At 39.0% G+C, this 25,374-nt stretch overlaps 1 protein-coding gene across 1 annotated transcript; it reads left to right on the top strand.

The window, feature by feature from the left end:
• Positions 1-9,913: 9,913 nt before the first annotated feature.
• Positions 9,914-14,063, top strand: LOC148876659 (transport inhibitor response 1-like protein). Its single transcript, XM_088956831.1, has 3 exons — positions 9,914-11,353; positions 11,868-12,366; positions 12,459-14,063. Exons 1-3 carry the CDS (start codon positions 10,728-10,730, stop codon positions 13,215-13,217), a joined length of 1,884 nt encoding a protein of 627 aa, XP_088812957.1. The 5' UTR covers positions 9,914-10,727; the 3' UTR covers positions 13,218-14,063.
• The last annotated feature ends 11,311 nt before the right edge of the window (positions 14,064-25,374 follow it).

Here is a 25,374-nt window from a genome sequence, read left to right as displayed (position 1 = left end):
TGTAATCTATATCGGTAGTCTCGGCCAGAGGTGGTGATAAGAATAATAATAAGAAGAGGGGAAGAGGAGGAAGAACAAAATCGGGCTGGACATACTGGCGATGACAAGATTGGTGGTACCGATCGCTGCAGCCACTGAAAGTTCCTCAAAATTTTCCAATTTCTTTTTTAGCATTTGCATCAAACCCTAAAAGCTAATTAGATAGATAATTAGTGTTAACTTCGACCCATGGGTACTCTCAACCCAACCCCACCCCACCCCGACCCTTTTTCCTTGACCCATGACCTATAATAACCCTTTACTAAAGTGGGTGAATCAGATGAATTGGAGTCAAATTGCCACCCCTAAATCAAATAATTCTCGAAGGTGGAGGGTGATGTCAAAATTAATTTTCCTTCTTTATTGGTGGAGAGTTCTCAGTTTATAGTTTATCATACTTGTAATTAAGTTCACATCTGTATCCTACATCACATACCGACCGTGAATTGAAAATTCATATCTAACTCAACCAAACTTTTAACTTGCATTGAAAATTCAAAATATTTGTACCTGATCTATAACTCCTGAGCTTATTTGGCCAGTAATAGCGTCTGAATTGAAATCAAAATTAACAAGTAAATAAATAAATAATGATATTTTATCACATATATAAAATGTTAATAAGCATCATAATTAACCATATATATAATTAAAATCTGGAAATTCCAACTTAAGCTCCAAGCTATGAGTGAATACAGTTTTTGTGGATTTAAATTAAGCTGTCATTACCTATCTGACTTTGAGAATTGAGGGGGAGTGGTATAATGAGACATTAATAAGAGTGGCCCAGCCATCAGGATTCAGGCCTGGCGTGCAGTTCCAACCCTGTGCTAAAATACAGGCGTGGAAACCAGTCATCAGGCCTGGCCTGCCAGCCCACTTTGAGTTTGAACTTTGAAGTTGAGGCCACTTCTATTATTATATTTATTTATAAATAATTACATATACATTTGATTCATTCATGTAATATCGTAATATTTTATTATTTTGTTCAAATTATATTTGTAATTTTTTATTATATATGACTATAAAAGAAAGGAAAATGTGATGTAAAACAGTAAAAGGATGGAGAGATTCGGACATCTATGACTATCATTTCATTGAAAATTGAAAATGTAACACACATCACCACACCAGACACCACTCGTCAATCAATGGAAGCGAAGCACAATGCAGAGAATACGACAGCCTTTATTGTGTGTCCCAGTAAACATAAATCACTGGACCAAGCCGGGCCCAGGCCTTACTGGGCCTTATATTTCTATCCGATCTCAGCCCAGGCTAAATATCTCTAGCCTAAGCATATAACCCCTACAAAACTGATTCTATTTTAGGACCTTATATAATTTATTACATTAAATCCTCAAACCTCTCTTTATATTCTTTTGAAAAGGACACTAAACTCTCCTATCATGACAAAAGCCATTTCTCACCTATTTGTCCATTACTTGCCATCAGCATGCGATCATGATGACATTAAAGTTTTATTAAATTTTCAATAACACCCTTATTCAATTTTACTTATAAATCAAATTGTCAAAAAAATACCCATTGTGACCTATTTTGGATATAACTAGTGCTAGAGTGTCCTTTTGCACACGTGCAAATAAGTATTAAGAATATATAATAATACATTGTATGTGGATCTTAGTTTTATGACATATACTAAATAAATGTAGGCATATCACCTATTGTTTAATGTGGAAAATAGATTGACATTGTAACACATCAAAATCGTTAGCTTAATAGATCAATAGCCAAGCACCCTTCGAGAAACCACTCATGTTAATCATGTTCACCTAATAACTTTCACCCAATAATTTATAGATATACAAATAACAAAATTTGGATTACTTACCAACCTCTAATTGGACCCAAACAGCCAAACTACAATGGTGTAAGCTTCAATATTTTTGTCAAATTTGACCAGTGACTCACCTACAAGTAAAGACGATTTTGGTATTAAATTCAAACATCCGAAAGGCATTCTTGATATTTCTTTCAATTTTTTTTTCAAATTTAACAATGTTAGGGGTTTTTTCTTTCCTTTTTTATTTGGTAGGTGATAGGAATGTTTAAGAATTAGGACAAAATTGAAGAGAGGTTTTAGTATCTATTTGAAACTTAAGGGAATGTTGAAGAGAGGTTTTAGTATATATACATATGCATATTTTAATAGATTCTGCATTTATATAAAATATAAAATGCACCATTTCAGTTTAAAAAAATATAAATAGACACATACTAAATTCATGTTTATCATTAGCCTAAATGTATATTTAACCGAATATATGTCTGTATGTATAACCCTTATAATTGCTTTCCATATTCCATTCACATTAAAAGCTTAAAATCAATTTTTATAACCGAATCAAATTGAAACCCCTTTTCTTTTTCTAGTCGTGGTCAAGGGGGAGGTTTAAAAGATTTGTGAACTATTAATCTCAATGACAAGAGGATTGAGCTTACACACCTCAACATCTCCCATGAATTCAATATACAAGTACAATGTGCAGCTATAATGTCTTGTGGATAGGGTGTGGGGATAACTTGTTATAGGTAGCAGATGTGGGCTCGAGAGGATTAGATGCTAAAGTGTTTCGAGGTTAGTTCTACAGTGGAAGAAACCCGTGCGGCATCTAGGCTAAGGGAGGCTAGGATAAGCCTAATGTGTGCTTAGGGCTAGGAGTTGCCCGATGAGATGGCTCTACTAAAGTCAGTGGCACCGGATTATGACCTCAAGGATCATGGTCGGGGCTTTCTCTGGCTCTTGTTGATCCATGGGAAGCGCCACTTATGTGCCAAAGGGGGATGGCCATGATGAGAGGCGACTTAGTGCCGTTGAGAAGGGACTCCTATATGCCGATGATGCTAGGCACATGTTTGTGCCGACAATGATAGGCAATTGCTGGGCCGAAACATGCCCGTGTGCTATGGGCAACGGGGTAGCTCATTCAGCTTAGACATGGGGATGGCATGGTGAAGGGACATACTTAAGCTAGACCCACATGCCAAGCCTTTCCTCAGTGTTGGTGGCACAGTGCTGGTCCATGCACTGTCCCCATGAGCATGTATGCGCTCATGAGGAACCTTGGTAGCCATGCTAGCCATTAACTAGGGCCGCCCCGCAAGGGAAGTTGGTCTAAGAGTGCCAAGGTCAGGCACTCAAGGAGGTCAACCAGCGCTCCTCAAAGAGTACGTTAAGCTTTTGGAGGTTCGCTAGTAGGAAACATCACTTCTCCCAATAATCATACCGGCGAAATTTATGATAGTGCCACTCAACGTAAGCCTACCAAGCATAAGCAAGGCTAAGCCTGTGCCAGACCATGACAAGCTCCCCCCACTCAATCAATTGTCATTCTCGACAATGGCTCCTTAGTGAATGGGCGTCTGTGTCCCACGCCATCTACGTGTGCTCTAGTTCTAGGCTGCCTGGTCAACTTGGGTCTTGCCTATGTTGGTGTCCATTTATGGGGATGGAACCATTTCACCGTGTCGGTCTGTCTAGACTTTACCCACTATGTTGAGCTAACTCAAACCGCGCAATGGATATGCTTGAAATGTGTGTAAAAAGGCCCCTCGAAGAAATTAAGATGTATGATGCTTCACGGAGGTCCGCCCCATGTATTCTCTTTTCCTCGAGGCTCGACTGTCTTGTTGGTAGCTTTTCGGTGGTGCTACCGAACACAATGTGTGAACTTCACCTTGTATTTTCCATTCTATCGGGGGGTCATATGACCTCTGTACAATTGTAGGTCATATAGACCTGGTTATGTACTGCAACTGCAGTGTTGTTTTTTGGATTCCTACAAGACCGTAGGTTATACAGACCTGTTCCAGTACTGCAACAGCAGTGTTCAGTCTTTGCTCCCAGTGAAACCGTAGGTCAGAAGGACCTGTTTCTATAATTGCCTTGTACGGAAGTACCCCTTTGGTTGTTGTTTTTTTCTTAAACCCGAAATCATGAGTAGTGAAGATTCAACCACATCTGTAGTTTCTTCAATGCTAAATGGAATGGGTGGGGGTGACCTATCCTTTCCTATGGTTGTTGTCCCTCTTGATGGTTTAAATTACCTAGAGTGGTCAAGAGGGATCAAGTTATACATCATTGCAAGGGGGAAGATAGGCTATATTAATGGGAGGATAAAAGAATCATCCTCCGGGAGTGCTGAATATGATAGATGGAATCAGGAGAACATTATTGTTATGTCCTGGCTCTTGGTTTCCATGCAACCTCAAATCATGAAGAATTTCATGTGGGCTGAAACTGCGAATGAAATCTGGGAACAAGCAAAGTCTACATATTCAGAATTGCGACACTATACCAAAATTTATCAACTGCAGGCAGCATCTTCTACTTGTAAACAGGGGGAGAGGTGTTTATCGGTCTATTACTCTGACTTAACATCTGCCTGGAAGGAGTTGGATCACTACCAGAGTGTGGATTGGAAGTGTGATGAGGATGCTAAGAAGTACAAACAGCTTGTCTCCTAGCAAAGGGTGTTTGCATTCTTACATGGTTTGAATCCTATGTATGAATCCATCAGGGTTCAGATTCTCAGCTCTAAGGATCTCCCTTCTGTTCATGAAGTCTATGCTCTTGTACAATCTGAATCCTACTACTGGTGTAGTGTGTTGGGTACCCTTTCACCATGCTGGCCTGTAGACTTCACTTCGTCGTGTTTGGGTTACTCAAACCTAGCCATGGCTTATGCTCTATTGGCCCTCGAAACTACACTTCACCTCGTCGACCCGGGCTACCTCTTCACTCTGAGGGGGCCCCAATGTGTTGCTGCTTCAAGGATTTGACCGAATTGTGCATGAGTGTGGCAACTTTTACCCATGATGTTGTTGAACAAGCACTTTCCTGTGTGATGTATGGTTGCTGCTGCGAGTGTTCCGCCTTGTTGAGTTGAGTATGTCCTTCGATGCATTATTGGTGTAGGTTGCCATGCTCCAATGGCTAGTGTATCCACATTCGTAACATTCCAACATTGTGGCTTCAACCGAGGATCCATTTAGGTGCAAAACTCCCACTTCAGTGATATTCCTTGACTAACCGTCGACATCAATCAATTTCGGACTGTTGTCCCCGCCTTAGTAGTGCCTCTGACAAGCTACGGAACAATAGCCAATCCGTGAGGAAGCATGGCACTCCCCCACTCAAACCACCACAATATGCCTTTCATGAGATTGCCCATGCGTTTGCCCCTGCATGAGCTCTACTTCGGTGTCATTGGAATAGGGACACGATGAGTGGCCTCTTGCCAGGCCTAATATGAATGCTTGCTTGCTTGTACCCGAGTGGAAGTGCTAAGGGACCGCACCCCGCGATATGTTGCGTGTCCAGATGACCACTTCAACTGGCTCTATGTGCATTTGCTCTGATACAGACTATCATGGGGTTAGTTCTATAGCGGAAAAAACCCGTGCGACATCCAGGTCAAGGGAGGGCAAGACAAGCTTGATGTGTGCTTAGGGCTAGGAGTTGCCCGATGAGATGGCTTCACCAAGGTCAGTGGCACTGGATCATGACCTCAAGGCTCATGGCCGAAGCTCTCAATTGGCTCTTACTGGTCCATGGGAAGTACCACTTATGTGCCAAAGGGGGATGGCCATGATGAGAGCCAACTTGGTGCCGATGAGAAGGGACTCCTGTATGCCGATAATGCTAGGCACATGTTGTGTCGATGATGATAGGCAATCGCTGGGTCGGAACACACGTGCACTATGGGCAACGGAGTAGCTCATTCAGCTTAGACATGGGGATGCCATAATGAAGGGATATGCTTAGGCCATACCCACATGCAAAGCCTCCCCTCAGTATCGGTGGTGCAGTGCCAATCCATGCACTGTCCCCATGAGCATGTGTACGCCCATGAGGAACCCTAGTAGCCATGCTACCCATTAAGTAGGGCCAGCAAGGGAAGCTGGTCTAAGAGTGCCAAGGTCAGGCACCCAAGGAGGTCGACCACCCCTCCTTAAAGAGTACGTTAAACTTGCAGAGATCCGCTATTAGGAAATATCATTTTTTCCAATAATCATACTAGCAAAATTTATAATAGTGCCATTCAACATAAGCCTACCAAGCATAGACAAAGTTAAGCTTATGTTAGATCGTGACAAAAGTGCATTTTATTTTTTCATCATTTAAATTCTCAAAGCAAAATGAATCAAATTGAATCATTCCATCCCTCCAAAAATTCTTATGGCACTGGGCGGGCCAGTCTCAAATTGAGAAATAAATCAAATGATAGGTATCAAATCTAGGTCTTTGGTAACAAAACTCCGAAACTTTACCAACCATGCAAACTGGCATCGTCATGTAAAGTCACATGTTGGTAATTGACATGTACCCTAAAGCAATATTGCATACATTATATACACGGGAAAGGATAAGCCTTACATGTGTGGATGCAAATAAACCCGAGTGAACCAAATCAGAATCAATTCAATCAATCTCCTTTTACCCAAAAATTAATTAAAAAAAAAAAAAGAGTCAATCTTACAAGCTATTCCTTTACCCAGATGGTGTAGAAAACCAATAGTATGCGTGGGAAATAAATTAAAAAGAGAGAAGTTGGTCCATGATTTACACTCTTGCCACAGACTCTCACTAGCAGCTGGTTCACTTTTGCATCACTGAAAAGGCTACAATAAATAAATAAAAAACACCATAGGTTTAATTTAATGCATTAGTTTGTGTTAACTTTTACAATATCTTTGGCCCTTATTTTTCCTCGATCTCAGTCGTACTTGTGTAGATCAAAAATAGAAAAGCAAGGCCCTTATAATGGACAATGGGCCTGAAGGAATCAATGGCACTCTAGAAACCATCGGAAATAAAGGGACAAAGGTATCCAAAAGCTAACTCCTACGTTCAAGCATGGATAAACTGTTATATCAAGCTCTTGGGGCCAGCCACGACCATTTTTTGTTCACCTTCACACATCTCAGAAGGTCCAAAGCGTGTCGGCCCCTCAACTCAAAAGCCATGGATTCTACGAGATAGGCATTCTGTGATGTTGCATCGACTCTAATTGTCGTTTCTCCTATCCTTTGGCATGCTTCTTCTCTCTAAGATAAAAAAAAAAAAAAGAGAGGAATGAACAGTAGATAACCCTTTGCTAGCTAGTGATGGTTTCTACATATTTAATCATTCCATACTAAAGTAGAGCCTGTATTTTCTATTCTAATTATTTGTATTATTTGTGTAATGCAGTTTGGATTTGGAAGGCACTCTGCTTTATTTGCATCAAATCTCAATCTTGTTTAGGTTCCTTTCTTTATCTGGCATAAAATCAGAACACGCAAGGATAATTTTGCGTGCCGCCCATTGTATGACTGTAAATAAAAACAGCTTATCCTGATTATAAGCTGTTTTTCTCTCCAAATTCAAAGAGAGAGAGAGTGGTTCAATGATTTGAAGCAACTTTTAACTTCTGTGAACTGAAATCCGCAAAGATCTCAAAAAAGAAGTAAAACCCACAAAGAGAAACACCACACACACACTATTATATATATATATATATATAGCATATAGGACGGGGATGAGATATTTCAGATTTTTAGTTGGGACTCGAATTGGAATTATTTGAGGGGGAGACATTATCATTTAAGGCATATCCTCCTAAAACCAACTACACTCAGATTCTTTCGCCTATTGTTTTGTTTCCATCTTGAAAAGTGAAAACACACAATCAAGCATGGCTTTATTTATGGTTAGATCATCAACCATTTGTGTTTCATCGTATTTTTTGTTTTTTTGTTTTTTACTTTTCCTTGTTTGTTTTTTATTATCTTTTTTTATGAGGTATCATAAAAATTTTCTATCAATACATAGAAAATGTGAAAAAAAAAATTATATTGTAACATCTGTTATGCATGACCCTTCTTGACTACCCCATTTCTTTTTCTTCTTTTTTTGTTTTTTTTTTTGTTATATACTAGAAATCTTGATTCATAGTGAAGGTAATTGCCCTTATCCATACAATTTGGGCCCTTTCATGTTTAATACACATGAAGATCTCTTTGGAGGGGTGGGGGTGCGGGTTGTTGAGTATGAATCCGTTTTTCAAAAACAAAAGCAAAACCAATGATATTGCCGAACACCCCTTTAGTCTTACAAAAAAGACACTTTTTTTTTTTGTCTTCATGAAGCGACACAGCGGGGTAGCCTATCCCCATCCCCCATTCCTCATCCCCTTACTCACCTCCCCTCTAAACCCTAGTGATAGGATTTGATCCCAACTATAGCAAGTCATCAACTGATCCACCATCATCAGTTGGTAAAAAACCCCTTATATGCTATTTTTGGTATGATGGTATTCTTTAATAAAAGGCAAAAGAATAACTTGCTTTGTATTTACCATGAATGCATAAAAAAACTCATATATAAGCTAAATCATAGTTACCTACCATAAAATGAAAGCAAGAAGGTAGAGTTTCATATGAATGATACATGTAAAATGCTATAAACAATAGTAATTAATATGCTATTTACTTTGAGAGCAAAAAGTCACATTATAAACATTCATAAAAAGTAAATGATATGCCTATAAAGAAAATGAAACTTAATAGATTTCAACTATGGTGCATCCATTAATATTGGTTGCATGTTAAATTAAAATCTCATGGTCTAATTTAGGAGAATCTTTATTTACCCCCATTTTACAATTTTTTATTCAATTATGATATTATTATTTATCAAAATTCATGAATAGATTTTGATTGGTCATTAATTATTGTTATTTATCAAAATTCATGAGTGGATTTTGATTGGTCAAAACTCTTTCTATACCATATATTTCCCACATCATAGATTTTCCCTTATTTTATTGTACAATTGGCAACAACGATATTAGGAAAATTGATACCAATACAAAGGATGATATTTGTATGGTGTCATAAGTCGGTGTGCAACACAAGTTTTTAAATTATTATGAGTGCAAAGTAAGGTAAAAATTTATAAAGCAAGTTTGGATGAATTTTCTCCCAAAAACCTTTTTAATTCATGTTTCATAAGATATATTTTCACGTTCAACCAATTACATCATTTATGCAGAGTACACTAGATGCATCATAGATTTTGTCAATTTAATATACTATTTATTTAAATCTGACAAAAATATTGAGAAAACTAATATTGAATTAGATGGGCAAAACTGTCCTTAAAAAACAGTACACAGCTGGTTACTTAATGCTGCTTTTTGTACAATGATAAAAGATAAGAAATTAAATATACCCAATTATGGAGTGGATTTGGGTTTTAAGGACATACTTGTCCACTGCAAAACTCAGCTAAGATTGGTCTTTTGATCGGGACCCAGAAATTTACTACGAGCCTACTCCTGTCGGCCTGATATTTCATAGGTTTTGGACTGTAGTCTGAAGAGACCTACCTGATGGACCCAAACCTTGAACCAACCCAACCTATTTTCATCCCTTGCCGAGTTCAGTATTTACTCCTATCAGTAAACCGTAAAATGCTACAGACACGGATGAGGGCAATGAGGGGTGGCCCGTTTTCGCCAACACCAAGGAAGCAGACAAAGATTAGAGCCGAAGAGCGTCCTCCTTGTCAAGTGACGAATGGATTCGGGTTCCAAATCCATGACCATTAACACTGCGCAAGAAAGAATATATGTTTAGTGATTAGACACTGGAACACCCAAAAATGGGCCATTAGCCCATTACCCATCTGGTATCTTATCTTGGGGCGTATCATCAAAAGAGCAAAATATCGGTCTCGTCCCTGGGAGTACTTCTTTCTTCCGATCTAAACCGTTGGATGTTCAACTCCACGTGCCCCACTAGATGACCATCCTTATCAATGAGGTATGACTTTATGAGGACGAATTGAATTCCACGACTCAACAAACATATCAATAACACAGCAACAACGAAAAAAAATATATAGGAGAAATAAAAGGAGAGGCATCAGTCATCACTCATCCGAGAGAGGGTAGAGAGAAGGGGCGGCCTAGAGCTATAGAGCTAAGAAGATTAGATCTGATGGGGATGAAGGTGAGAGAGGGAGAGGGGGAGAGAGATTAGAAATGACAAATGATGCTAACTCAGACCCCTTTCAGCGAGGGAGACTTCCAGTTACATCCCCTCTTTTCAATAATTTTCTTTTACGTCGCTACACATCTACACAACAAGGAAAGAATCATTAAGAAAAGAGAAGAGAGGGGTGGAATAGAAAGAGAGAGAGAAGGATAAAGATATAATATAAGTAAAATAAGAGAGGGGACTTTTGGAGCAAAAAACCCAAATAATGGAGGGAAGCCCCTGGCCTTTGCCCTTTCGACGGTCCAGGTAATAGTAGAGTAAGAGAGAGAGAAGGCACGGAGAATCCCAATGCGCAGCAGAGTGGAGTCTGTGATCGGGGAGGTGACCGAATAAATTATTTTTCTAACATCTGTCCACAGTCCACATTCCACACACACACACATCCATCTCCCTCTCTCTCTCTCTCTGGGTATGAGGTGAACCTCATGAAAGCTTATGATTGTTCATTTCTCAATCTCCATTTCTCCCATCCCGTCCCTACACCCGTCTCTCTGATCTCAAAGAGATGGAGGCTGTAATCTGAAAACGGAAAGAAAGGGAGAGAAAGATTCAATCTTTTTCATTATTTTTAGAGTGAGTGGTTGGTACAGATCCGAGGAGAGTGAGGAGCGGGGATGAGAGAGAATCGAACGGAAATGTCGGAAGATGACGAGAGAGCAACGGATCTCGGCGGTGGTGGAGCTGCTGTTGTCGAGGCATCGTCCAATAAAACACGCAGCTTTGGCGGAAATGGTGGTGGCGGACTCGGAGTCGGAATCGGCGGCGTCGTCGATTATTGTCCGTCGCCGTACCCGGACCAAGTCCTCGAGAACGTACTGGAAAACGTGCTTCTCTTCCTTACATCACGCCGCGACCGCAACTCGGTGTCCCTTGTTTGCAAGTCTTGGTACAGGGCGGAGGCGCTGACTCGGACGGACCTCTTCATTGGGAACTGTTATGCTGTGTCCCCGCGCAGGGCAATCGAGAGGTTCCAAAGGGTGAGGTCCTTGGTGCTCAAGGGGAAGCCTCGCTTCGCTGATTTCAGCTTGGTCCCGCCCAATTGGGGTGCCCACTTCTTCCCCTGGGTCTCTGCCATGGCCGCTGCTTACCCTTGGTTGGAAAAGGTTCACCTGAAGCGGATGTCTGTCACTGATGACGATTTGACCCTCCTCGCTCACTCCTTCCCCGGGTTTAAGGAGCTTGTGCTCGTCTGTTGCGACGGCTTCAGCACCGCTGGCCTTGCCGCCGTTGCCAAGTGCAGGTATTTGGGCTTCATTTTCTTTTTCTTTTTTAAATCTAATTATCTAATTGCTGCTTGTTTGGCTATTTCACTGGTGTCGTAAAGTGGTTTGACATTGGATCTATTTCTTCTTTTCTTTTCCTAAACGGTATTTTGGGTTATGAGGTTCTACTTGATATTGTCTCCATCAGGATTAATAATGTAAAAGAGTTCACTTTCTAGGGTTTTGTTCGTTCTGCAGTTTATCTTTCACTTCATGATCATTGTTAAATGATTGGGTAATTCTTCCAGTCCAAGATACCATTTTATGGTTATCAATCTTCTTGTTTTTTTGCTCTCTATTGATATATAAAAAAAAACTATTTTGCTTACTGTTTATCAGATTCTGATCCCCTAATGCTATGATCAATCCCCACCTTTGCATTTTAGCGTTGCTACTTCTGCTATATTATTAGATTTGCTTAAACGTAGAAGATCCCTGTATCTGTATACTCGATCACCTTATAACGCTCTACTAATGACTATGACTTCTCAGACAACTACGAGTGCTTGATCTAATTGATGATGAAGTTATTGAGGACGATGTGGACTGGATTTCCTGTTTTCCGGAGCCTGTTACCTGTCTTGAATCTCTCATCTTTGACTGCGTCGAATCCCCTGTGAACTTTGAAGCTTTGGAGCGATTGGTGGCTGGGTCTCCTTCGTTGAGGAGGCTTAAGCTGAATCGGCATGTCAACCTGGTGCAGCTCCAGCGTCTGATGGTTCGGGTTCCCCAGCTTACTCATCTTGGAACAGGTTCTTTCAGCACCTTGGATAACCCAGCACAAGTAGATCAGGAACCAGATCTCTCAGCTTTTGCTACATGCAAGTCCCTAGTTTGTCTCTCAGGATTTAGGGACATTGTGCCTGACTATCTATCGGCTATCTATCCAGTCTGTTCTAGACTAACCTCACTTAATTTCAGTTATGCCAACATCAATGCTGAACAACTCAAATCTGTCACCCGATACTGCCATAATCTCCAGACCTTATGGGTAAGTTATCTTTTGTGGTCTAGGCTGTGACTTCAGAACTTTCTTACCATATTCAAGTCCCACTTTGTCATTTACTACTAGTATTGCTACAGGTCCTTGATTCTGTATGTGATGAAGGGCTTCAGGCTGTTGCTGCAACATGCAAGGAACTCCGTGAGCTCCGCGTTTTCCCCATCGATGCTCGTGAGGATGGTGAAGCTGCTGTATCTGAGGTTGGCCTCCTTGCAATTTCTGAAGGTTGTAGCAAGTTGCGATCCATTCTGTATTTCTGCCAGCAGATGACTAATGCTGCTGTGGTGGCTATGTCAAGGAACTGTCCAGAACTCATGGTCTTTCGCCTCTGTATAATGGGGCGTCACCGGCCTGACCACCTGACTGGAGAACCTATGGATGAAGGATTTGGAGCCATAGTCATGAACTGCAAGAAGCTGACAAGGCTTGCTGTGTCTGGCCTACTCAGTGATAAGGCCTTCAGTTATATCGGGGAGTATGGTAAGTTGATTAGGACTCTCTCTGTTGCTTTTGCCGGAGACAGCGATATGGGGTTAACATATGTGCTAAAGGGTTGCCCCAAATTGCAAAAGCTAGAGATCAGGGACAGTCCATTCGGGAACTCGGCCTTGCTCTCTGGCTTGCACCACTACTACAACATGAGGTTTCTCTGGATGTCGACATGTAAATTAACCCTTGAAGGATGCAAGGAGGTTGCTCAAAGAATGCCCCACTTGGTGGTTGAAGTGATCGGGGACAGGGATGAATGTGACACTGGTGATGCCATTGATAAGTTATATATGTATCGATCTCTTGATGGGCCAAGGGCTGATGCACCACCATTTGTGATGATCTTGTAGTCATGCAGTCGAGTATGCTAGTGACAAGGATGTGTTATCTGTTCATATGACGGCCACTGAATGAGTTCACCTTTTCAACTTTGCAGGAATACAGTGGGTGCATTTTAAAACCCACAGGCAGGTTCTCTCATGCCTTGTCAACAAAGGTGACAATGCACTGCATCTTTCTTTCTCATGCCTCATGAAACTAAGATGACAAAACGTTGTATCTTTCTTTGCTTGGGCTGTTGGAATGGCATTTGAAGTGGAATACCTGTAAAGCTTTTCATCTCATGTTCGCCTAGGTTTTGGAGCGGTCCAGCGAAGGGAATGAAATTAGGCAGTGTTCGGTAAGATGGGCTAGCTCATCAGATGTTGTATTGTAGGTGATCGGATTTAATGTTTTCATTATTTATCATAAAAGAAAAAAAAGTTGTTGCATGGTGGTCGGCACGGTGGAGGATGATGCCTCATCCAAACGAAGCTGTAACTTATTTGGAGTTGAGGGCATAGAATTTGCAGCTTCCATCTTGTGCAAGATCAGTGTGCTTCCTTGACAAAGAAACGCAGACCGATCATGGGGGATTGGAGATTTTTTTCTTTAAATATTTTTTTAATGAGCAGGGGGATTGGAGGTTTGGAAGGTGAAGGTGATAAATTATAAACCTATTTACAGGCCTAGCGTTGGAGAAAGTCATATCCTGGGAGATGATGCTATTTTTTTATTCTCTTTTTCAAGTGGTAGTTAATTTAAACTGTTCTTTATTTGATTGTTTTGGACATCTTAGCAAATTCCCTTAGATTATTGTAAGGCATTTCAGGAATGTTAATCTATCCCCAGTCTCCATGGAAGTTTTGTTTCTGAAATCCTTGGTTCTGAAGTGATTGCTTAATTTGTTCCCTGATATTTCAAGATGCCACTGGCCATATAACCTGTTGGTGATTCAGAGTGGTTTGGATGTTTATGAATTATTACCATCCATGTGGCATGGTACCCACATGGGCAGGTTTCGATGCCGCGGAATTATACATTTGGCATCTGGCATTTGTATTGCTTTTGCAGGGGGGAGGGGGGGTTGATGCTTTTGCTTCAGTTGTGATGGGTTTCTGTTATTATGACTACTGTTATTGTTTGTGTGAGATCTGCGTCCAAGCAACATCACTAGAGATGGAATTGAGGTGTGGACTGGAAAAAAAGGGGGCTGGCCTTGTGAATGTATGTGACCAAGAAATTGACGGCAGAGGTCCACTAATGATTTTAAGAAGAGTCCACACTCGCATCCACCCATATGGGAGGGAGAGAAGAGAAGAGCAGAGACCTTACATCTGGTATGCATTCCGCATTGCAGTACCCACTCCCCACTTGCACTATGAAAGCGGACCTTACAAATAAGAACATTTTTTTCAAGGCCTTAATTGATACTATAGTTATGAAATAGCAGGTCGTCCGAGTAAAGCGGAAAAGCTTTAGAAAAGGGACTTCATTTGCTGATGATTGTAGTTGTAGACTTGTAGGATTACTATTCCATATCTATCTGGGTCTGGGTCATGTATGGCTGCCGTAGACCGAATGGGAAAGGGGTTCGTTTTTCTTCTTTCTTTTCCCCCTTCCTTCCGTTCCTATCAATCTGATTGAGGGATGCTTCATTGGCCCTCCATTATTGATCTTGTATTAGTTGGTTGCCATAACCCAGCCCGAGTTATAGACCACTATCAATCTGCCAGATATCCTAGGTCGGACCACTACCAAAATTCGGGAAACCCTGCTGTAAAGTGGCCATATCGAGTCTGATTCTGAAACAGCATCGCCATGGATCCTAGATAACCTCGTCCTCTGCCTAACTCGAATTTGAGAGAAGATCATTGGTTTTGGTGGGGGGCTGATGATAGTAAGGGAATGTGGGCAAGCCAACTTTGACTGTTTGGGTGTGTCATGTCTGCGTGTATGGTGTTTGTTTCATTTTTAAATGGAAGGCTTTTTATTTTATTTTATTTTATTTTTATGATTCCCTTGTTGCTTGCTTTATCCACATTGCTTGCTGTTTGGAACAGTCCTATGGACGACCATAGGATAAGCGGAGCCTCAGCTTTTTGATGATATTTCTGAATCGTGGACAAACGAATCATATATGCAATGTAGACACAGAGACCAAACGAAAAGCCTTTCTACTTGGGGTCGTTCCGAGGGGTCCTCTCTCCCTCTCTCTTCCGGCTTGTGATGTCAAGCGAATTCTCCTTTTGTACGTGACTGCAGAGTCCCCTTCACGGTGGGGACCAACGCTTAACGCTAGCCCGCCCTTCACATATGATAATGATACATTTCCCTTCGTTTTCCCCCTCTCTCTCTTCTATCTCTATCTTCCCAGAGTTCTGTGACTTGTGTCCTACAAGATTCTATTCACTTGAAAGGTGGTCCGGGGGTTCGGACATCGGAGTATGCGTTGCGTATCCTAAAGTTTATGACTTCCTCATGATGATGCCCCATGGCCCATGGGAATGGGGTTGTGAAGGGCCCACTGCTTCAATATTACTATTGATGACATCCTAATTCCAAACTGGGATTTGTGTTGGTCACCCCCCCCCCCCCCCAAAAAAAAAAAAAAAAAAAAAAAAATCATTGCAGTAGATTCTTAGACCATTGGTACCATACCAACTCTTGAGTCTTGACCGATGATCCATCCATCCAGCCAGAGCCAGGAGCCAGCCCTCCTGAAACACTGAAACCCACTCAGGTTTCACATTTCCAGCTTGTCCCTACTCCCGACCACATAAATTGTCTTGTATTTTCTGCTTGGACAGGAGTCAGAACACAGAACAGAGATGGGAGTGATATGGTTCACGCCTTTATCATCCAAGTTGGCCATTGTCCGGATTCACACAGAACAGACCCATCTGGAATCATGAGCCGGAAATCAGCATCCGATTAAAACTGCTATAAACAGTCCTTTTCATCCCTGAGGACAAGATAATTAACACGGGCGTCCTAGTTCTAAAAAAGTGCTACAGATTAAGATGGTTAAATTGAATGGAGTGAATGAATCCAATGACTTGTGCTCTCCTTGCAGGATGCAAAATCGGATGGAGCAGATCCATTTCTGACTTTATTTAATAATATATTTATATATATTATCATGGGGCTTGGATGGATATGGGTAAGTAATATAGGTGTGAGACCGTGTTCATGGGTGGGATTCACATGTTACGCACACAAGCAATAGGCAGCGGCAATCAATCCATGGCGCTCGGCGTGGGCGTGGTCAACCACTAACCTATTCATTTTTTAATTTTATTAAAATAAATACAGTATTTTTTTTCTTTTCCGTAACATCAAGTACAGCAACATTTTTTATTTTATTTATTGGCGGGCACTAATAAATAGCGAGTAGTACAGCACCACAGTCCACAGCGCAGTAGAAAGTAGAAAGTAGAAAGTAGAAACAAACAAGTATTTAACAGGGTCAGGGTCACCAACTCACCATCCATGATTGGTGATAAGATGGTGCGAGAGGCATTTCATCATTTCAGCCATCCAGGATCATGGTATCTCCCTCCTCTTCATTACTAATTAGCACGTGCATTATTTGATGGTGGGGCCAACAAACAATTGATCTGGATCTTAATCTCACATGTATATATGGGCTTATTTCTTCATTCACACCTGGAACTGGAATTCTTTCTACATGATTTGCCTATGTAGTTGACTGAGAAGAAAGAAAGAAAAAGCTTTGGTCTCAAATCTTTAGATTTTGTGACCTGATTTTTTACTTGAACAAATACTTACCGACCAGAATAAACTCTTTTACTTCGTCTATTTTTGGGTGCAGAACAAACAAGGGAAAAGTGAAACACGGTCAAAATTTACCATTCTCCATATTTTACTTCGAAACAAAAAGGGCAAAACAAGTAATAAAAATTTTTGTCAACATTTATATTTAAATATGGGTAAAACCTATGGCACATCTGATGCACTATTTTAAAGTAATGGTAAATGCATTTTGTTAAACATGAAATGATGAAATTATACCGATTGATTGGGATTGACCTGGATTTAATGTATTATCATAGTTAAATTCTTTTTTAAATAAAAATTTGATTTTCAAATATATATTCTGTAAAAAATCATCATTATCATTGTCGTTGTCTAGAATTCATCTATATATCTATCATCAAGAGGTACTCCAAAACGAGAAGATGTTTTATGTTTTAAAATTGGGTTTGACTATGATATGGAAAAGATATGATATGATATCTGTAAAATAAGTGACCAATAAACTGAAATCATAAACCTGATAAAAAATCAGGTGTTATTTATCAAAATTCATAGATGGGCTTTGATTGGTCAAAACTCTTTCTATATCATAGATTTTCCCTTAAAATTTTGAAAAAAAAAAGATGAATATAAGATTGGATTCAAGTGGATGTGAATAAGGTGTGAGCACCGTTTTATAAGGACTGAATCAGATCGAGTTCGACGAATATGCAGTTAGAGTGCTATGCTACTTGGCTAGACCACCTTTTCCATGAATAGGTTCATGGGTGTTGCCATCACTGTTGCGCTGATAATTTGAGGCTTTGGGCAATTTGACAAAACTGTCTAGCTTACTTTTTAATATGGGAGCGTAGCCTCTAGCTAGGGTGACAATTACACTATGAATTTTTCTCTTACTATAATCTGGATTGGCCACATCATTCTCCACAAATACTAAAATAGAAGCCATTTTGCTCACAAAAATAATCTAATGCTACAAACAAGTTATCACTAAGCAAATAGAAAAGGAAAATAAATAATAATTAGATGACACTAGGAACAAAGATCTTACACAAGTGTTGCACACGTTTACCAAACACATCATCTATCCATCTTTTACCTCATTAAGGAAGCTTCAGCCTACAGAAAAGAAAAAAAAAAAAAAAAAAAAGAGAAGAGAATTCCGATTCTACCCCTGCTGGGTACGATAACACACCTTGAGCTTGCTTGCTGTCTTCCTTCCTCTAAAGTTGCGAATTGGAGCTTTTTACTGTATTCGAGAGGCTCCTTCGATGCATGCATGGACTGTATATGGCCTTTGTGAATGGGGGCAGAAGCTTCCGAGATACTATGAATATATGCTTAAAATCTTAAGCATGAAGCCTAAAATCTTTCATCAATATGAATATATATATATATATATATAAATACGATCTCCCATCAGAAAATTTTACCCTTGCAAGGACAAAGCTGCTTCGTCCTTTGTAACCTATAAGGGGGATTCCTTTCACCAAGTAATGTACCAAAAGGAAACAGAAGATGGTTTTTTTCCAATGGAGGTGTCCCTTAGAGTGAGGATAGGGCCGAATATATATATATATATATATGTGTGTGTGTGTGTGTATGTGTATGTTATTTTAATTTAAATACAATGAGTTTGGAGATAATAAGTCAAGGTTAAACAAATGGTGCCCATTCCTCAAGGTAATTAAAGTTATTACTTAGACTAAAACAAAGAAAGGCAAACCTCTGCAGTTGGGATCTGCCTTCAGTTGCATTTTTTCTTTTACAGAAAATAACGTGACCAAATCTGATATTTATTTTACTTTTCTGAATAGATAATTTGATATTTCTTTTGGGAAAAAAAGTAGTTTGGTAGATAAAAGGTTCCACACGGCTATTTGATTTTTCTTTGCAGAATCATACATTCAAATCCGGATTACTTAACCAACTGATGCAACCTCTCCAAGAAGCAGCTTATAATGAGTTGGTATATTTGCCCTAATTTGGATTATATATTCATGAAAATATAAATGCTGGGGATTTTAATTTATTAATAATCTTTCTTATTCTTGATCAAATGGGGCTTGGATGATGAAGTTGGATATGAGAATCCCAGCTTTATTCTTTGTAATGAGTTGGTATATTTGGCAATCTTTCCTTGTTACATTTATATTCGGCACATCTAGGAATAATGCAAAAGTAGCAACCCAAAAGAAAAAAAAAAAAGGAACTATGAACATGAACATAACAAGAAAAGGTTGAATTGATATTACCATATCAGCCTAAGGTTGTTGAAAAAAAAAGGAATTGAAATCAAGCTTTTATGTAAACCATCCAATTGCGAAAAGAAGTAGCAAATAAGAAATGTAAATATTTAAATATATACACAACAAATGAAAGATGGTGAAGAACTATTACCTTTTAAGAAGTGGAATTTTGAACAACTTCTGATTGAAGCTTTAGTTTTGCACAAAAAAATACCATCCATAAGCGCTTAAGATATGTAAGAATGATTTCGTTGAGTTGGGGTTGGGTTGGGTATAGTTTTACTTGTATATTTTACTGATTTGAAGACGGAAACAGGATGATTGGAAGGAAATGAGAAAAGTATTCACAGAAATTCTCTGCCAAAGAAACATTTGATTGATAACCATGCTTGGTTTAAGTAAAATTATATAATAATAATATATAATATTATAATGTGTATTTTGATATAGTATATATTATATTGTATAATGTATATTTTATAATAATATAAATTATAAATATTATATGCTTTTCTAATAATAGATAATATTTTTTTTTGTGTCACATATAATTAATATATTATTGCTTATTATGTATATTTTATATAGTTTTATGTTTATAAAATTATAAAAACATTTACATATGATGTAATATAACATAATATGTGTTGTATTATGTATGTTTTAAAATAAATATTTGGTAATTAAAACCGTATCATATTACCATATTATATTTATTGTAATAAATTTTATAATATAGTTGATCTAGAAGGCAGCAATAGCCCAAATTTGTGCATTTGCAGAGTGGCTTTTGGGCATGTCATATTTGGGGAAGAAATAGGCCTTATTCATTGCCTGATTTTAGATGGAAATAGATTATTGACCCAATCAAACACTATCTCTATCCATTTCTTGTCCTCAACCGGAACATGGCACCACTGTTGTTACTACTGTTTTTATTAAAATTGCATTACACGTGTGCTGTCTGAGTCCATTTTATCTTGAAACCCTTTTGATTTCAAAGCATCTCTCCATCAAGTTGAGAACTTTTAGATATTAGTAGTACTTCCTAAGTGCTTCTGAGTAAGTAGGCAGTGAATGCAGTTATGTAATTAATTCATTAGAAAGAATCCGTTGATGAAGTTCACATGCCAAAGCCATGGTCTTACTGCACTAGCTTCTCTATTCATCAATAGTCTTAACAATATTGAAAATTTGAAGGATAAAAGTGGATGATTTGAAACCATTTTGAGATCAGGGACAGACCAAAGCAATGATGCTTTCTCTTTTTCTTCGTCCTTTTGGGGATTTAATTGAGACCCAAAATTTCTCCGGGTTTTGTGGGGAGAGGTCATAGACTCATAGGCAGACCCAAGAATATTGATGAATGGTGAGTGCTTCTTCTACAGACTACGTCTTGAGCAAATTAGTTCAGTGGAGTATTATCAATCAAAAGATTATTAAAAAAGGAAAATACATACTCACAATAAACACAAATAGAAATCCTTTTAATTTGGTAGCTCAACGTGAGCAATTCCGTTCCATGAATGCAATAATAAGCTAGTCAAACGTGAATAATGAGATTCCGTGGGTTCTCCAATTTTAACGAATTGAAAGATGTTTCTATAATTAGTTGAGCTAACACCAACACCAACACCAACACCCAGGTTGAGAATCTCCCTCCATTACTGTACTGGACTGCCTTGTTGATTCAACTTTCAGATAGATATGAGGTGAAATGGAGAAACCTTCTTTTTTTGTCAATAATTAGAGAATCATATGCAGAGAGAGTGGCATTACTTGCGCCTCTTTTCGACTGTGAATTTGATCTGGAGATACACCGCACTTAGTAGTTCTCCACCCAGCTCTGTCTGTATGTTTCCGACTTGCATCTCCATCGATCCATGGCCAGTGGCCACCAAGCTTCTTCTGTGCGTGCTTCCATTATTGGATATGGACCCGATTAAATAAGAGCTACGTACGTACTAGGACAGCCAACAAGTTTGTTTACATGCCAGCTGGAGGAGAATCACTTCACTTCAGCCTAAAATCGATCATATCGAGCTCAAATTTGCAACAACCGACCATAAGCCTACATCAATTATATATATATATATATATATATATATTCCACATGCATAATGACTCCTTATGCGTTGAGTCTTTTGGTCAAGCTGATGACGTCGCGTAATGCTTCTTTTTAACTCATGGGAGATGACTTAGAGCTTATCGATTCAACTGCTTATTCAGTGGGACATTGATTGCTGCAACCTCACCTTTCTTAGTGGTCTGACAGAGGTCAAACCCCCCGATTTAACAGGACTCCGATGTAAACGACTAAACGTCACAACTCACAACGACAAAGGAAAGACGAGCGAGGGAGGGGCTGTGTGTATTATGTGGTGGTTGTGGTGCGGTGCTACCTTTCTTCCATCATTCTCATTTTGAAAAAGATAACATAGATCAAGATCCACATTAAGGAAAGCTCTTCATATGTTATCTCCACAAGTCTGGCAGTTATCAATGGAGGCTCTAGTTTATCAGTTATCAATAAAGGCTACTTAACAGTTAGCAAAGAAGATTCTCTCTCAAGATTAACTGTTACCAATGGAGGCTTTTAGTCTAGTTTAGCGGTTACCAATGGAGGTTCTCTCTCAAGATTAACTGTTACCAATGGACACTCTCATACAGATTTAGAAACAACTAAATTAGAAAGAAAATCAATTAGGCATGATTGTGCATAGGCAACTGCCTATTCTCTTCTTATGTTCCATTATTATTTTATTCTTTGTGTATATATATAGCATACATCTCATCCTGGTCGACAGATTAAGCAATACAAGAATTCTTTCATTGTTTTTATTATTGTTCTCTTTCTTCAAACTTTAACTTGGTATCAAAGCCTATGGCATCTAACAGTGTTGATTCTTTTGTAGCCATGAACTCCATTCCCAATATATCTCCCTATCTCACCATCACGTTGAATGGAGAAAGCTTTCTTCTATGGAGAACTCAACCCCTGCTAGTACTCAGAGCCTACAAACTAATGGGCTTGATTGATGGGTCGGCCAATGCACCACCAGAGGAAATCATGGATCCAAATGATGGTAGTAAGAAAACTCTTAACCCAAATTATTCTTCTTGGGTACAGTTGGATCAACTTGTTCTAAGTTGGCTTCTTGCATCTCTGACAGAGGACATATTAGCCCAAGTTGTTGGATTGTCTACTGCAACTGAAGTCTGGAGCGCCCTAGAGAGATCATTCTCTTCTCACTCACAGTCTAGGGTGCTACAGCTTAAGCGGCAACTACAGAACCATAAGAAAGGCAATTTGTCCATTAGTGAATATGTTCCAAAAGCAAAAAACTATTGCAGACAATCTGTTTGTTGTTTCTGAACTAGTAACGAAAGAGGATCTTGTTCTATATATTTTATTTGGGCTAGGAAGTGAATATGAATCCCATATCACTGCTATTATTAATAGAATTGATGCTGATCAGTTAGGAGTCAATGATATACTTGGTTTATTCCTTAGTCATGAATCTTGGTTTGTTTAACATAATGTCTCTAGTGAAGCTCCCAGTGCCAATATAGCCGCAAATAACAACAACAATAATGGCAAGAGTAGCAATAACAACTCTCAGTTTCAGAATTACAAAGGGAACTATGGTTGTGGCAGAGGCAGGGAGCGTGGCAATCAATCTGGACGATGACAAGGTCGAGGCAATGGTAATCCAATTATTTTTCAAGTGTGTAGCAAACCTAGTCATGGTGCACTAAAATACTATAAAAGTACGATCTCTTGTACCAAGGAGAACACAACAATAATTCTCTAGATCTTGCGGTTGCATTTCATAGTGGCATGTCTTCCTATAATAGTTCAACAGTTAATTTTGACCCAACTTGGTACCCTGATAGTGGAGTAGCCCATCACTTGACTCTAGATGCTAATAACTTACAGAATAAGTCTGAATTTCTGGGTACAAATCAACTGAGAATTGGTAATGGTGAATGTTTGACAATTAAGAGTATAGGTTCTTCTTCATTAAATTGTGATCAACATTAATGTTTATCATGGTCCTGCCTTGACAAAGAATTTGATTTCTATTAGCAAGTTTACAAGAGATAATGGTTTAGTGTTTGAATTTCACCAGGATTTCTTTTTATTAAAAGATCGTATGGGGAGAACTTTAATCAAAGGACCTAGTAGAGATGGACTCTATAAGTTTTCAGGAACCAATGATGACAGAGAAAATTCAGCCAAAGTGCTTGTTGGAGAAAGAACTTCTCTTCAGGATTGGCATCATCGACTTGGACATGCATCATTGAAAATTGTTAAATTAGTGATTTCTAAATTTTGTTTGCCTTATTCAAGAGATGTGAATGATAATTTTGTTTGTGAGGCTTGCCAATTAGGCAAAGCTCATCGTTTAAATTTGCTAGTTTTTTCTAGTAGTGTTTCAGAGCCTTTGGAATTAATTTATTCAGATGTATGGGAACCCTCCCCAGTTTTGTCTACAAAAGGTTATAGATACTATATTTTGTTTATGGATGCATATTCAAAGTTCTCTTGGATTTATCCTTTTGAAAGGAAATCAGATGTTTTTTATGTTTTTCTTAAATTTAAGAGACATGCTGAAAATTTATTTTCCACTAAAATTAAAATGTTCCAAAGTCATTGGGGAGGAGAATTTCAAAAATTATCTCCCTTCTTGGAAAGTGAAGGAATTTTGCATCGAGTAAGCTGCCCTCATACTCATGAGCAGAATGGAAGTGCTAAAAGGAAACACCAACATATTATTAAGTCCACTCTCTCTCTATTGGCGTCCTCCTCTCTCCCCAAATCCTTCTAGGTTGAAGCAGCAGAAATTGTAGTGTTTCTCATTAACCGGTTACCTACTCCAACCCTTGGTAATTTTTCTCATTATGAAAAGTTGTTTGGTTGAAAACCTGATTATTCTATATTATGAAGCTTTGGTGGTCTTTGTTATCATTTTATTCAGCCATATAACAAGCACAGGATGGACTATAGATCTGTTAGTTGCATTTTTATTGGATATAGTTCTTCTCATAAAGAGTACAAGTGGTATAATCTAGTGACTTCACAAGAAATTATTGCCAAACATGTGATTTTTGATGAGAAACAGTTCCCAGGGATCTCTCAAGAGAGGAGTTCTTTCAAACCCTTGAATTCAGCACTAGTCACCCTGCTACTTGTTCCTTCAGTCACTGCTGCACAGGAGAATGATATTTCTCCTCATGATTCTCCTTCTCTTGAATAAGTTACAACTATAAGATCTTCTTCAATTGATATTAATGATTCTTTGTCTCCTATTGACAATCGGATAGAGCTTCTACGCCAGGGAACACGGCTGCTCCAAGACATTCTAGACACCACACCAATTGTTCCTGCTCTGGCTGTATGGACACATTCCATGATCACTCGTTCCATGAGTTCCCAACATGCGTAGATTGGCACAAGGTATACTTTACCTGAAGGAATACTTGCAGATAGTAGTCAAAGTGATGTAGAACCATCTTCCTATTCTTAAGTGTCCAAGTCTGCTCACTAGCGTATTGCTATGGCATTTGAGTTTCATGCTCTCATAAAAATGGCACGTGGCAATTTGTTCCTTATGATCCTTCTATGAATGTTGTTGGCTCTAAGTGGGTTTACAAGATTAAGTGAAATATTGATGGTTTTGTAGAGCGATATAAAGCAAGATTAGTTGCTCAGGGTTTCTCTCAAGTTGATGGTGTCGATTTCACTAACACTTTTAGCCCTGTTGTTAAGCCGGCCACTATCCATACGGTTTTATCTTTGGCCACCTCACAAGGATGGGACATCAAACAACAAGATGTCCACAATGCTTTCTTGATTGGATTTATTCAAGAATATATATATATATATATATGAGACAGCCCCAGGGTCTTGAAGATCAGACACGTCCAGATTATGTTTGCAAGTTAACAAAAACTCTTTGTGGTCTTCGTCAAGCCCCTCGAGCTTGGTTTTCTTGGCTCAGTAGCAGGCTTCATAGTCTTGGTTTCAAAAGCTCCCAGTGTGATCCTTCTCTCTTTATCTATACCAAAGGTAATATTTCTCTATATATTTCAATTTATGTTGATGATATTATTGTTACTGGCTCTTCTATTGCTCATGTTTCTCAACTTATTTCAG

The sequence above is a fragment of the Nelumbo lutea genome, chromosome 1 (assembly GCF_056320005.1).
Source record: "Nelumbo lutea isolate HS-2025 chromosome 1, American lotus-T2T, whole genome shotgun sequence".
In the NCBI taxonomy this organism is placed as follows: Eukaryota; Viridiplantae; Streptophyta; class Magnoliopsida; order Proteales; family Nelumbonaceae; genus Nelumbo; species Nelumbo lutea.
Note: the sequence above shows the minus strand (reverse complement) of the source record. Positions and strands in the feature narration are given on the sequence as shown.